This window comes from Mytilus galloprovincialis, chromosome 2 (genome assembly GCF_965363235.1).
Source record: "Mytilus galloprovincialis chromosome 2, xbMytGall1.hap1.1, whole genome shotgun sequence".
In the NCBI taxonomy this organism is placed as follows: Eukaryota; Metazoa; Mollusca; class Bivalvia; order Mytilida; family Mytilidae; genus Mytilus; species Mytilus galloprovincialis.
Window position 1 is genome coordinate 36,832,484 of NC_134839.1, and position 12,509 is coordinate 36,844,992.

Sequence of the window (12,509 nt, forward strand, 5' to 3'; positions counted from 1 at the left end):
ATGGGATTTTGCCCTGTCCCATGGGATATTGAAAATCCCATGTTTTTATAAATCAAATAGCAAAATAAATATGATAGTAACAGTAGAAAACAAATGAAATTATTGAATCCCATGTAATTCCGCACATTTTGGTTATATACATGACACTGTAGCTCTTATTTGAGGCGGCGGCGGATTTGCAAATGAGTGTTTTGCAAATTTAAAGTGTCCAGTGTTTTTACATCTTTTTACTACAACAATTGGTTAATAATGTTATTGTTACCTGTTACTGTACCATAAATAAAACGTAATGTCAGACTATGACGAAATTTTCATGTCCATTTTAAGCTCATTGATGAGTACAAAAAAGACATTCACACCAAAAACCAAACAAAGTGATCAAATGTAGTTATTTTCATATATTTAAGCACTGAAATACTCTCGAAATTTCATGTTTATTTATTTGAATTTCAAGTTTTCAGCGGAAGTTGGCTCATCATCAAGTTGTAATCACATGATGATAAAATGACGTCAAAACACGAAGAAATGTTATTTTCAAATGTTTCAGTTAATATAAATGAATTAGTTAGATTAAAGACATATACTTACAGAAACTTTAAATCAGTTAATCTTATAAATACATTATTCCTACTTCACTATTATGGAAGAAGCCATTTTGTATAGATTTAAAATGTATATTTCCAGTCACTGTACGCAGGTTAACGTTAAGTGAAATCAAGCATGAATGACGGATTAGGGACATCATTTTTATGTTGACATCTTACAACGTAACAACATGTTAGGTACGATGAGGGGATAACATTTTATTGTTGAATTATTTTATAGGCAATTTACAATAATTTACTTGTAAATGCCTTTCGTCCACTCGAAACATGATTGTCAATTCTTTTCAGTTTGCAAATCTTTAATATAATTTGAATACGAAACAAACGATTATTTATTTATTTTTTCCAAAAAAATATATGAATATCAAAAGGTCGAAGCCGTATTTGGTATACATTTTGGGGATTTTTTTGCTTTCGATGGCATGCAGTCCACAATTTATTTGAAAACTGGTTGATTTGAGTCTTACTAGTGAGGCGGGTTATGCAGATACACACAAATTTCGCTAAACAAGGGTTGCGATCCAGTTCGTGGCGAGGAGGGCACTAGATCGTAACCATGGTAACCATTGACTAGTGAAAATAGACAAAAAAATTGCGTCTGCAGAATCAAACTTATAAGCCTAGTATCTGTGATATTTTAGCTTTTCTTAACTCTGTCACATACAAATGTAAATATTTTTAACAAACTTTACTCTCTGTTTCAACACCTGGGTATTGCTAAATATTCAGGTCGCATCTAGAAAGCATTAAACTGTGTTTTATGTATCAAAAGAAAGTGTATTTGTTGTTGTCATGAGTAACCGTTTCTAATGTAAAGAAAATTTATAAATAAGTATATATATATATAATGGATTGAAATGTTTCGGACACGATCTTCTACTATAGGACCGTAAGATAGTCGACATACATTTCAAAAAACCCATTTTAACATAAATCCATAAAAAACTCACACAAGTCGAGTTTATAAACCAGTTGATGAGATATTTCAACATATATGCATGTACATTATTTTGCAGGCTTAATTTGTATTCGTAACATTTGGGGATGTGTCGGTCACCTTTTTTGCCCCTCAATTCAATGTTATGTAAGTCGATGAAATACCATCCTTTTAACATACGCACGTTTGTAATAAACATTTTCTACTACATGTAAATTGCATACTGAAGTCGATCACGCATCTATATATAGGCCAGGCCATAGGTACATAGTGGAAACTTTATCTGTTTTCCGTGAACTAGCTTCAATCAGCCCAAGCTCGAGACCAAAACACACGTTGGAGAACACTTAACTCAAAAGTATTATAAAGAGGTTAAATATCAATGTGTAAAAAGATCAAGAGAATTTAAAACATGTTGAACCCGAAAGAGATATACAATAGTTTAAATGTTTAATGGTATCATAAGATTCGAAACGAATTTTTAGTTATATGATAGCAAAACAATGCAGTTGTAAACAGTAAGGATAATCCTGTGTACATTTGTACATTTGTACATTTAATAGTTTATATTACTTTTAAAAGTGAAAACGTTCCTTGACTATATCGTTCTTGTCTTCAGATATGGTTTGTCCAGTTGTAGTTTATTATGAATCGCACACCACCTCCTGAGGAGATTGATAATATCAGAATAAAATCTGTATACAAATATTTATAAATAACTAATAAATACTAATTTGAGTAAATGGAAACTGGCACCCGCAAAACATGCTTTAGCAAACCTTCTGACTATATGGTAAATATAACTTTTACTTTTCACATTGCTATTTTGCTAAACCGGATTAAAATAAATCATTTCATTTTTAATGCATAATAGAAATTTGTTTTTTCGCTCAATGAAGACCACGGGTAGTTCAAATTTCCACTTACAAAAGATTAACCAGGAAATACACATCTAATGATACTACTTTCAACACCCATTAAAGTACTACATCGAGAATTATATTCTAAATTGTACAACGTTTGGGATAGTCTACTTTTCTCAACACGATATTTTTTTATTCGGTGCAAAAATGATTTATTTATCATTTGAAATATGCTTTGAGCTAGGTTTTAGTAACTGCGATTTTTTTTGTTTGCTTGTCCAGTTTTTGTTGTGTTTCGTGCAGATTTGAACAAATAAAAGCTCTCCAAGTTTATCTAAGTTTGTTCTTATAGTAATCTGTAACAGTTACACCATTTTCCGCGTTTATTGTACTTTATAACAGTTAAACCATTTCCCTAGTTTATTGTAATCTGTCCCGGCATGACAAAATAAGCTTTAACAATTCAAATGAGAAAACTATTGCCTTATTTAGATTAAATAATAAATGAAAAACAAAAAATGACAGACAGCAACCAAGGATAACTTACTAAAATACAGGAACTCAATTTTGGCCAGGCATATATAAAGAATATTGTGTGTTCAATCGTTTTTTGTTGATAAAACTGCTTTTGTCTTTTTTCTCTTTAATTGTAACTATCTTGTATATGTAATCTAAAGTGTGAAGCATAAAATATAAACTATGAACGATTTCAATGTAGATAATCTCAGAAATTCCAAAGGAACATTACAAAAGTTTTAAGTAAAAAAATAACAGACTTTAAAAAAAACGACATCATCATGTGTGCATGGCAAGAAGTTTCAATCGGCGCTGTGCATCATTAATTTTGATGATATCGCAATTTCAGAAAGAGGACGGGATTTTGATCGACAGATTTATTTTGCCGTGAATGAAATACCCATAAATGTGTAATAAATCTTCATATATTTAGTACATTTTAATTGTGACCTTATTTTCAAAGCACATCGGTCATGATTAAGATTCTGTTGTTGTATAATCCACAAAAAAACCTAATCATGATTACTTTTATCTTGAGAAAAAAGCAGATTTAAGTTTAAACGACAATGGTGCTTTCTAGTAGGCAAATTATTTAGTAATACTTAAAAATCTTGCAATTGGTCCGAAATATATACATGATATTTTTGTAAGTCTGGTACCAATGATTGTTAAGATAAACCACGAATGATAGTATCAAGGCTCATTCAATTAATAGCAATAAGACACAAGTAATATGCAAATGATCGTTGATTTTTTTTTTTATTGATGACAAGATCATGAAATTATCTAATTTGTATAATTCAGGCTAAATCCATGTTCACCGATTTGACTCAAAATCTCATATCTGATTTATAACCATGTAAAACATTTATCCAGATTGTGATAAAGTCTAAAATAAACAATTTACAGGGCATGGGCTCGGTAATATGTAGCTTCATTTTACATGTATTTCCATGTCTGTTTAATGATATATTATAGGTTAAAACTATATGTTATTCATAGTTTTAACTGTATAAAATTATTTTTTGTAGATCGAATCAGTCAATCAAATGATTTGTCTTTGTTTCACTTTCAATGTTGACATTCTTTTCCTTTAAATATTCGAGGATTGCATGCGTTATCCATCTCTAGGTAAGGGTTTGAATTGAAGTTCACATGCATACGGATTTAATGAGGTTGAATTATTCACTTGCAAGTGAATAATTCATCATCGATGTTTCTTAGCTTATTTCGACAAACTTGAACCAAACTGCTGCTAAGGGCGAATTATTATTTCATTATTTCCCTTTCATAAATAAAATAAATCAATGATATGTTCGTAGATTGTTTATTTTTAACCTGTTTTATTAAAACAAATTCTAGATCTGCAGATATAAACAATACAGATAATTCATTGCTATAAATAACCATGTTGAGTCATCCACATACACAATCATTAAAGTACAAACCATAATCATGGTTTCTTAATCACACACACAATCATTAACGTACAAACTAATTCCATGATGTCTAAACCATACACACGCAATCATTAATGTTCACAAGAAGACCATACTTTTCAACAACATACAGACAATAACGTAAAAACTTAAATCATGGTTTCTTAACCACATACCCAATAACTTAAGAACATACTTCTTAACGACAATCAATATAAATATACAAACTGAAATCATGCACACTTTCTTAACCACACACACAATCATTAATAAACCAACTTAAACCATGCTTGCTAAAATATTCAATCATTTATACAAATTAATTTCGCTCATATATCTAGGCAAGTATCCATGTTGCATACATTTTTGTCTCATTTGCTTTTACTGAGTGCGTTTTGTATACGACAAAGTAATTTCATAGCTTTTGACTTGTGCTCCGGTCGCTGTTGTATATTTTGAGAGTTAGGTAAAATTTTATCAAATGATTCATATGATGATGATATTTCGAATTTTCGTTTTGGTGATGACCCATCACTGCCCATACTGTTTTGATTGTCATTCAACTTGCAAACAGACATTTCGTCGGGTAGGGACTCAGCTGATATCATAGAAAATCTACTTGAGCTCGACGACTCGCTTGATGATCTTTTTGACGAAAGGAAAGTCCAAGAACTTGTTTTTTTCTCTATCCGTTCATGGGTACTCTTTTTCAACTCTGGTGAACTTTTACTTAGTGGCATTCTTGAATTATTCTTTCCTTGTCCCGATGATCTATTTAATTTCTCCATTGATGACGAATTTGATAACTCTTTACGTTCAGGACTTTTTCTAGGAACAAAACTCAATTCCTGTTCAGGATCTAAAGGAGCCCTGATTGAAGAGGCTAATCGATCCCAAAACCATTCCATTAAATCAGGTTTAGTATAGTCACAAATAGTAACATGTCTTAAAATGTCGGGTATTTTAAGTCTATCTTCTAATAAAACAGGAATCAATCTTTTCTTTCTTGCACCTTAAAACGTACAAAAGAGGAAACAATGAATGAAAAATTATGACAGACACATTAGGTTTCAGTTATTTACGCGGGTTATTCAGTGTGCGTCACATTTGTTAGGCTATCTTGATAGACAGAAAAAATATTAGTCATTCCGCATCATTGAATTTTAAATTCAATTTTGAATAGTAAATATAAAAAAACGTTGATGACGTCATGGTCATATAAGAAAATTTATGTGTATGAGCTGATAAACAAACAAAAATAACCAAACACTCTGACAATCAGAAAACGTTTTACACCATCAATAAAATTATTATTAAAAAGTTATTGAACATGGAAATGAATGATGTGAATTGTTTTTCTTAAAACCCAGGTCAAAGTCATCACTATAACTTAAACTGTAATTTGTTGTAAAGACTCATAAGGTATATGTTATTAAATCGGTATTCCAGTAGTAAAACAATCTGATTAAAATATAGCACACTGATAAAGAAATCTATATTTGAGTGAAATTGGTAGTATAAGTTTGCACTTATTCTTCTGTTTGTCGTAAAACTTTCATTTTCTTTTTATTCTGTTTTCTGTGTAGAGGTGGGCTATTGTTGTTTGTCATTTTGTAGTTTTACTTTTAGTTAGTGGTGAAATTTAACTTTTATCCCTTACACTGCATACCTTCATGGGTAATACATGTACGGAGCTCGGTCAAAGAGTGAATTAGTTTTCATCATTTTTTGAGGTAAACATATTTATTTTTGCTAATTATATATTATGTTATATTGCATACTAGTATTTGAATTAAATTACCTGGCGCTAATGATTGTGCAAATTTAACTTGGAAATCGCAATCTTGGCTGAGAAGAAATTCATGGCTTATTACTATGACCATTCGTCTACATCTGCGAAAAAGAAAGACAACATAATTACGATTACTTATGCAAAAACCTTCATCATGAAAATATCTGTAAGTATCAGCTTTTACAAATGTTCATTACATCTTGACCATGATATATTTCACACAGTTATAAAAAAATAATAAGAGAGTAATTTTCCATAACTTGTCGGTAATTTTTAAATCAATATGTTCATGGAATTTATATGCAAATAAGTTTTTTTCGAAATAAAAATATAGTTAGTTTCCTAATTATAGATCGTCTTTTATTTCCTTGTTCAAGATAATTGTAATGAAGATGCAGAATTTTTTCATTGATTGGTTTTACGACGTATGTTAAGAAAGGCTTATGTTAAGGATTTCGCGCCTGTTCAACTGGTTCATCACCAATCAATTTTGTGCCTGTACTAAATCAGACTATATTGAACCATTTTGTTTGCTATTTTCGTTCTTATTTTTGAAGGTATTGTCTTTTGTCCAATATTTATGGTACTATTTGTTTTTTTTTTTATTATTTTTAAGTTTTAATACTGAAAATTCAAAATCCTTAGATGCATGAGTTTGCTTGTTTTAAGGGTCTTTTCAGTTAAAAAGCTCTTCAGCTGTTTAGGTTCTTATGCATCGCGTTCTTGGCTTCAAATATTCGGCTTTGAGCATTCCAGATGAAGGTAAATCAAGAAAGGAGCTTCGGACGCATGAAATTTATAAACATGTTGTAGGATGACAAAGTAGAAAGCTTGACTACTGCAAGCTGAATGTTAGTGGAGACATCTAATACAGCGATTAAGGTAAATGTTCATGCATTGATGACTTTAATTTAAAAGATTGACACATAGGATCAACTTTATTAAACAAAAACATAAATTAGACACATTCAAACTGCCCTCTCCCCGATCAAAAAGTTCATGTTTTGCTTGGTAAAATGCTTACATTGAATATGTCATAAAAAGAAGAAAAAAAATACTAATATTGCCAATCTCATTGGGTATTGAAGCTATCTGAAACAAGTTACTAGTATTGAAATCTAGTGTGTCGTTTATATGAAGTTACAAACATACATTTGTCCAACAGCTTTAAGATCTGGCAAAGTCCTTATTTTGCAATCGGGAACCTCTCAACTTACTCAGATAGGAATCAAAACAAGGTAGAACGTTAACCATGTCCAGGAACGTACCAGACAACACGATGCATTAAACACTAGGTAAATGGTTTACAAATACAAAGTTCAAACCACTAAACCCCTAAATGAGTAATCATGGCAACATTTGATTAGTGAGAGGTGTAATATAAGATCGAAGTACGTTTATATATATGAAAAAAGGTCAAAAAGGGAACGTACATGCTTATTCTTAAATATCTACGCATACTTTAGATTGTACTTAAAATGCATATAATTCCCTCACTCGGAATAAGTATTGTCAAATAAAGACAACAGCAGTATACCACTGTTCAATAGTCATAAATAGATTTAAGTTAAACAAATCCGGATCACATACCAAAACTGAGGGAAACAAATCAACTATAATAGGAAAAAAGAACACGGATCAAATAGAAAAAAACACTGAACTGCTTGTTAAATTTTATTACAAAACATCAAAGTATATTAAACTTCAATTACCTTGCTTTGATCAATTCAGCATCCATCATGTATTTTGCCCCTCCAGCAAGACAATCTCTGATAGGAATACACAGTTTCAAACCATGTTTATGTTCAAGCTGTTTGATGCATTGTTGTACAAAGTAACCGTCCTTGCCCTCTGCATCTGGGTTGTAGCAAACAAAAGCGTCATATATAATAGGATTATCTGAAAAAAAAATATCCCTTTAGACATTATAAACAATTCTTGCTTATTCATTTTATGTTCTGGCAAATAAAGATTCTGACCGGCGTTACATATATATATATACTAGTAATTATTGTTTTCTTTCCATATATTCATTTATTATATGACGTATTGGTACATGCATTTTCATCACTACTAGAACACACCCGCGAAATCGCGGGCATTCAGAGCGTAGTTTAAAGTATGTAAAGTGTTGTTGGAAGAATTGTGTAAAATATTGAATGACTGGAGAATTTCAGCAAAAATATCATAAGTCATAGGTTATTTGGGACAGAAAAATGTTTTTTTTTTATCCCCCCTCCTTTATTTCCAAAATTCACAATTTTTGGTTTTCTATCAATTTCAATATGAACATACATTTAGTATGTTATGAACATTTAAGTAAGGAGCCTGTAATTCAGTGGTTGTCGTTTGTTTATGTTTTACATATTTGCTTTTCGTTCATTTTTTGTACATAAATAAGGCCGCTAGTTTTCTGGTTTGAATTGTTTTACATTGTCAGTTCGGGGCCTTTTAAAGCTGAATATGCGGTATGGGCTTTGCTCGTTGTTGAAGGTCGTACGGTGACCTATAGTTGTTAATTTCTGTGTCGCGGCATATTGGTCTCTTGTGGAGAGTTGTCTCACTGACATGGCAATCATACCACATCTTCTTTTTTTTTGTAATCAATTAATTTTGTAAAAGATTTAATGACTGGAGAATTTCAGAAAAGGTATCAAAAGTTCACATGAATATTTTTAGCGCTTATCTGTATAATTATGAACATTCATTACTATATAAATATACTGTATTTACTTTCAATTCTAAGTTTACTAATCGATCCATGGTGGTCATTGATATAGTATACAGACCCTCTCTATTTAATAAAATCTGTGACCGCCGTGGATAGTAAACTTGAAAATGATAGCAGATAGAATTCTGAAAACACACTTTATTCTTTGTATATGTATCTTCAAAGTTTACAGAAAAACGCAAACCGGAAGTCTAATCTGACTTAAAATTTCGTCCAATGACGGGACAATATCCGGATGCCTTTTTTCTCGTTTCTCTCCCAAAATAACTCAATCTGAATAATCATATGAATGGATGACAAATGCGACTACGCACTGTACCTATAGGACACAGAGGTGTGTTGATTAATTTATTGTGGAAAGGAGAGAAGCGACACACAAAATGAGGTCTTCTCGTTTAATAGTATAGAAGAGTTTATTTTTTTTGTCCAGCTAAACTAACAGTTTATTTTCGATTAATGAACTTGAATGCTCCCCTGGTATCTTTCACCCCTCTTTTAAAGTTTCCAACGAATAAGCGCATACGAGAACATTAGCTGTTGAACATGGAAACATCTAAATAGCCAGACAAGGAGGAACTCATTCTCGGGAAAGGTTTCGTTTTTTTTCGCAACAGTTTTTTTATTTTAATCGTACAACTTGTAACGTATACAAACTTAAGCAGTACCTGGATTTTCAGAATCATGGATTGTCAGGTATCTGGTTTCATCGCATAAATGGTCTCTGTTAGCTGGAACGGTTGTTGAAGATACTAAAATATAAATTTATTTTACAGTCAATTAATTAAAACAAACTTCTAATACAATGTATCAGAAGAAAGTCAAATCACAAAATACTGAACTCTGAGGAAAATTCAAAACGGAAAGTATATTGTATACATGATAAATGTGAAACACGTGTTTACTATTTCTTTACCTGTATCTGAAGTTACCCGATTTGTTGCTCACAACGAACTAAATATTGGTGATACCTATGGTTGCATAATCAACCCCCCCCCCCCAAAAAAAAACATCTGAATCTTTCTTAACATTGTCTTTAGCGAAACATAATGATAAAAATAGCTATGCCATGTGATGTCTGTTTGGTGTATTATCATTTAGTTCATATTGCACATTACTATTCTTGTTTGAAGCATATCTATGCAGTAACTGTAGTAAATAGCTATATAACCTACCTCATTTTGATAGTTTAGAATTGTACCAGCGGTTTCGTGTTCGCGTTTAATTGATTAATTGTATAAATTTCAAAATTATTATAGTTAAATCAGAATACATTGATATGATTAATTAACATGATAATCAAACTGATTTGTTATCCGAAATATTAATAGGTTTTTACATTAAATGTTTGCTTTTGTTGATATTGGTGTTGTTTTGTAAACTTTTTAAGCGTTTGTATACATATATATAATTTATATTTCTATATACTTACGAAACATTTCAGTGAAATTAAGCGACAACTGGTATAAGAGAGATAATACAAACTTACTTGTGGGTTCTTGTAATGGACAATAATCGTTTTTTAGTCTTTCTTGTTGGTCGATAAAAGTTTGGGCATCTCGTTCTACAAAATAAACATGCATATATTTTGTATTTAGTGTCGATAAAAGTTTGTGCATCTCGTTCTACAAAATAAACATGCATACATTTTGTATTTAGTGTAATTTGAAGTTTTTTTTTCTAATTTCTAACATTTAAGGAATGCCTCACTCAATTGTTTTTTGGTCGTGTGTTTTTTTTTTTTTTTTTTGCTCAGAAGATTAACAAATTTGATTATTGGTAATGTTTGATTTATTTTAGATCATCATGTCTATGGCAACATCAAAGAAAAATAGATTTGTAAACCGTATTTCTGAATTGTTTGCTCTTGCATTATGAAAAGGTAAATTTGAAAGGTTAAAAAATTTCAAGAATACTTTTACACGATAGAAATTACGAATTCGCCATGAGTTTTTTTTTAATTCAAACTGCATACAAAATTGTCCGATTCATTAAAAAAAGAAGAATATGTCTTCAGGAAAACTTAACAGTTCCATGAGATGCAATTAACTTCTAAATGTTTAATACTTGTACCGTCCTACTTATAAATCGTTAGGCATTCTACACAAAAGCTTCTACGCTTTTGTCTGTCTTTGATTGTTTTGATTTATTAATTTCATAGCATGTTTCAGAAGATAGAAAAAAGCCACGTTATATATAATACTCGTCTCTTACCTACGTACGATTTGCTGTCAGATAAAACGTCTTTCCTATCTAATTGTTGTAAACAAGACCACAAATGTCCCAAAGTAGAATCGCAATTTGAATTTGTTTCCCATTCATACAGAAGTTCTTCAGTCGGTTTCCCTGTTCTTTCCATTTTTGATATTTCAAGGTTACTGAATCCTACTATTTCAGCTAGTCCTCTCCAATCACAAAGCATTCCATTATCTGCATTAATAGTGGTTAACTCTTTATCCATGTGCATTGCTATTTGACGACGGGCACTCGGACGTAAAGCCTGGAGAGAAATGGAAGTGAATCTCGGCTCCAGCATTGTGATTCTATCGTCCTCCTCCATGTCACAGTCTGTTATCGTTTGCATAATTGCAGTTAATTGTCCTCAAATGTGTCAAATAAGTGAAGGGTGTTAAAATTATTGTGCTATATAAATTATTCACTGAATTTATAATGAAATACTAAAATTTGTGTAAGTGCATTTCCCTGGTAGTCCTTTACTAGTTGGAAATCATATGCATTTTGAACAACAACGATTACACCTGCAACGGAAGATTACAATTAATCTCAAAATGATTGAGAATCAAGTTTTAAAGTAGTTACGTAAATGACCTAAAATGTGCAATGTTTTACAATAGATACTTGGCTAAATTTAAATACTTCCGCGATCTGCTTATTGGGTAAGCCCCTTTTAAATACGTCCAAATATGGCAGTAAGGTAGAAATTTCCACTTCATGTAAACAGGAAGAAAATATACTGTCATGTATACTATTTCAACATTGTTAAACATGGGAAAACCCAAAAGTTGTAAGGCATTTAATTTCTATTACATATTTAAAAAAATACTTATTGAATATACACTGAATTGCAAGTTATATAAATAAAGTTATTGCGGGTTACAGAAAATGGCAAGCAAACGTCTCTCCTTTTAAGTACTAGTATTGTTGAATGAATTTTCGTAAAATCGGTGCATACTTGCACAGAACACTGCATGTACAATTTATATAGAAGTCAATCAAAGAATTTCTTAAATCAATTGTTTGTTCATTACAAATCAATTTTGTAAGATCAACATATTTGGTATGTATGCCAGAAGATAAGATAAGATATCGATTTTTAAGTCAGCAAACACATGTTAACTTTTACCCCTTTTGGAATGGTGTCTTTAACAAAATTTCAAGCGAAATAAAAACAAAACAGTTACACAAAAAGTAGATATACGACTGTGTATATATACCTAAGTAATAACATAGTCTTCACAGTTCCATTTTAAACCAGAGCATAAATTTGATTGTGCGTTGCTTTTACGGAATAACAAAAAGGATATCATTAACAGAGTTTAATTTCACTTTATAATATACAACTAAAAATCGGTATATATGTTGAAAAATGATTTTATTTTAATTTTAAG

The 12,509-nt window shown here is 31.0% G+C and overlaps 2 protein-coding genes across 2 annotated transcripts in view; both read right to left on the reverse strand.

Moving 5' to 3' along the window:
* Positions 1–698, reverse strand: part of LOC143063520 (uncharacterized) — an 84,942-nt gene extending 84,244 nt beyond the window's left edge. Inside the window, exon 1 of the mRNA XM_076235718.1 lies at positions 589–698. The gene's annotated coding sequence lies outside the window, so the exon portion shown is untranslated. The remainder of the gene's footprint in view (positions 1–588) is intronic.
* Positions 699–4,232: 3,534 nt separating this feature from the next.
* Positions 4,233–11,755, reverse strand: LOC143063512 (myeloid differentiation primary response protein MyD88-like). The gene is made up of 6 exons (XM_076235714.1): positions 11,095–11,755; positions 10,370–10,444; positions 9,549–9,632; positions 7,865–8,051; positions 6,162–6,253; positions 4,233–5,372 (listed from the first exon to the last, which is right to left on the reverse strand). Exons 1-6 carry the CDS (start codon positions 11,462–11,464, stop codon positions 4,732–4,734), a joined length of 1,449 nt encoding a protein of 482 aa, XP_076091829.1. The 5' UTR covers positions 11,465–11,755; the 3' UTR covers positions 4,233–4,731.
* Between the last annotated feature and the right edge of the window lie 754 nt (positions 11,756–12,509).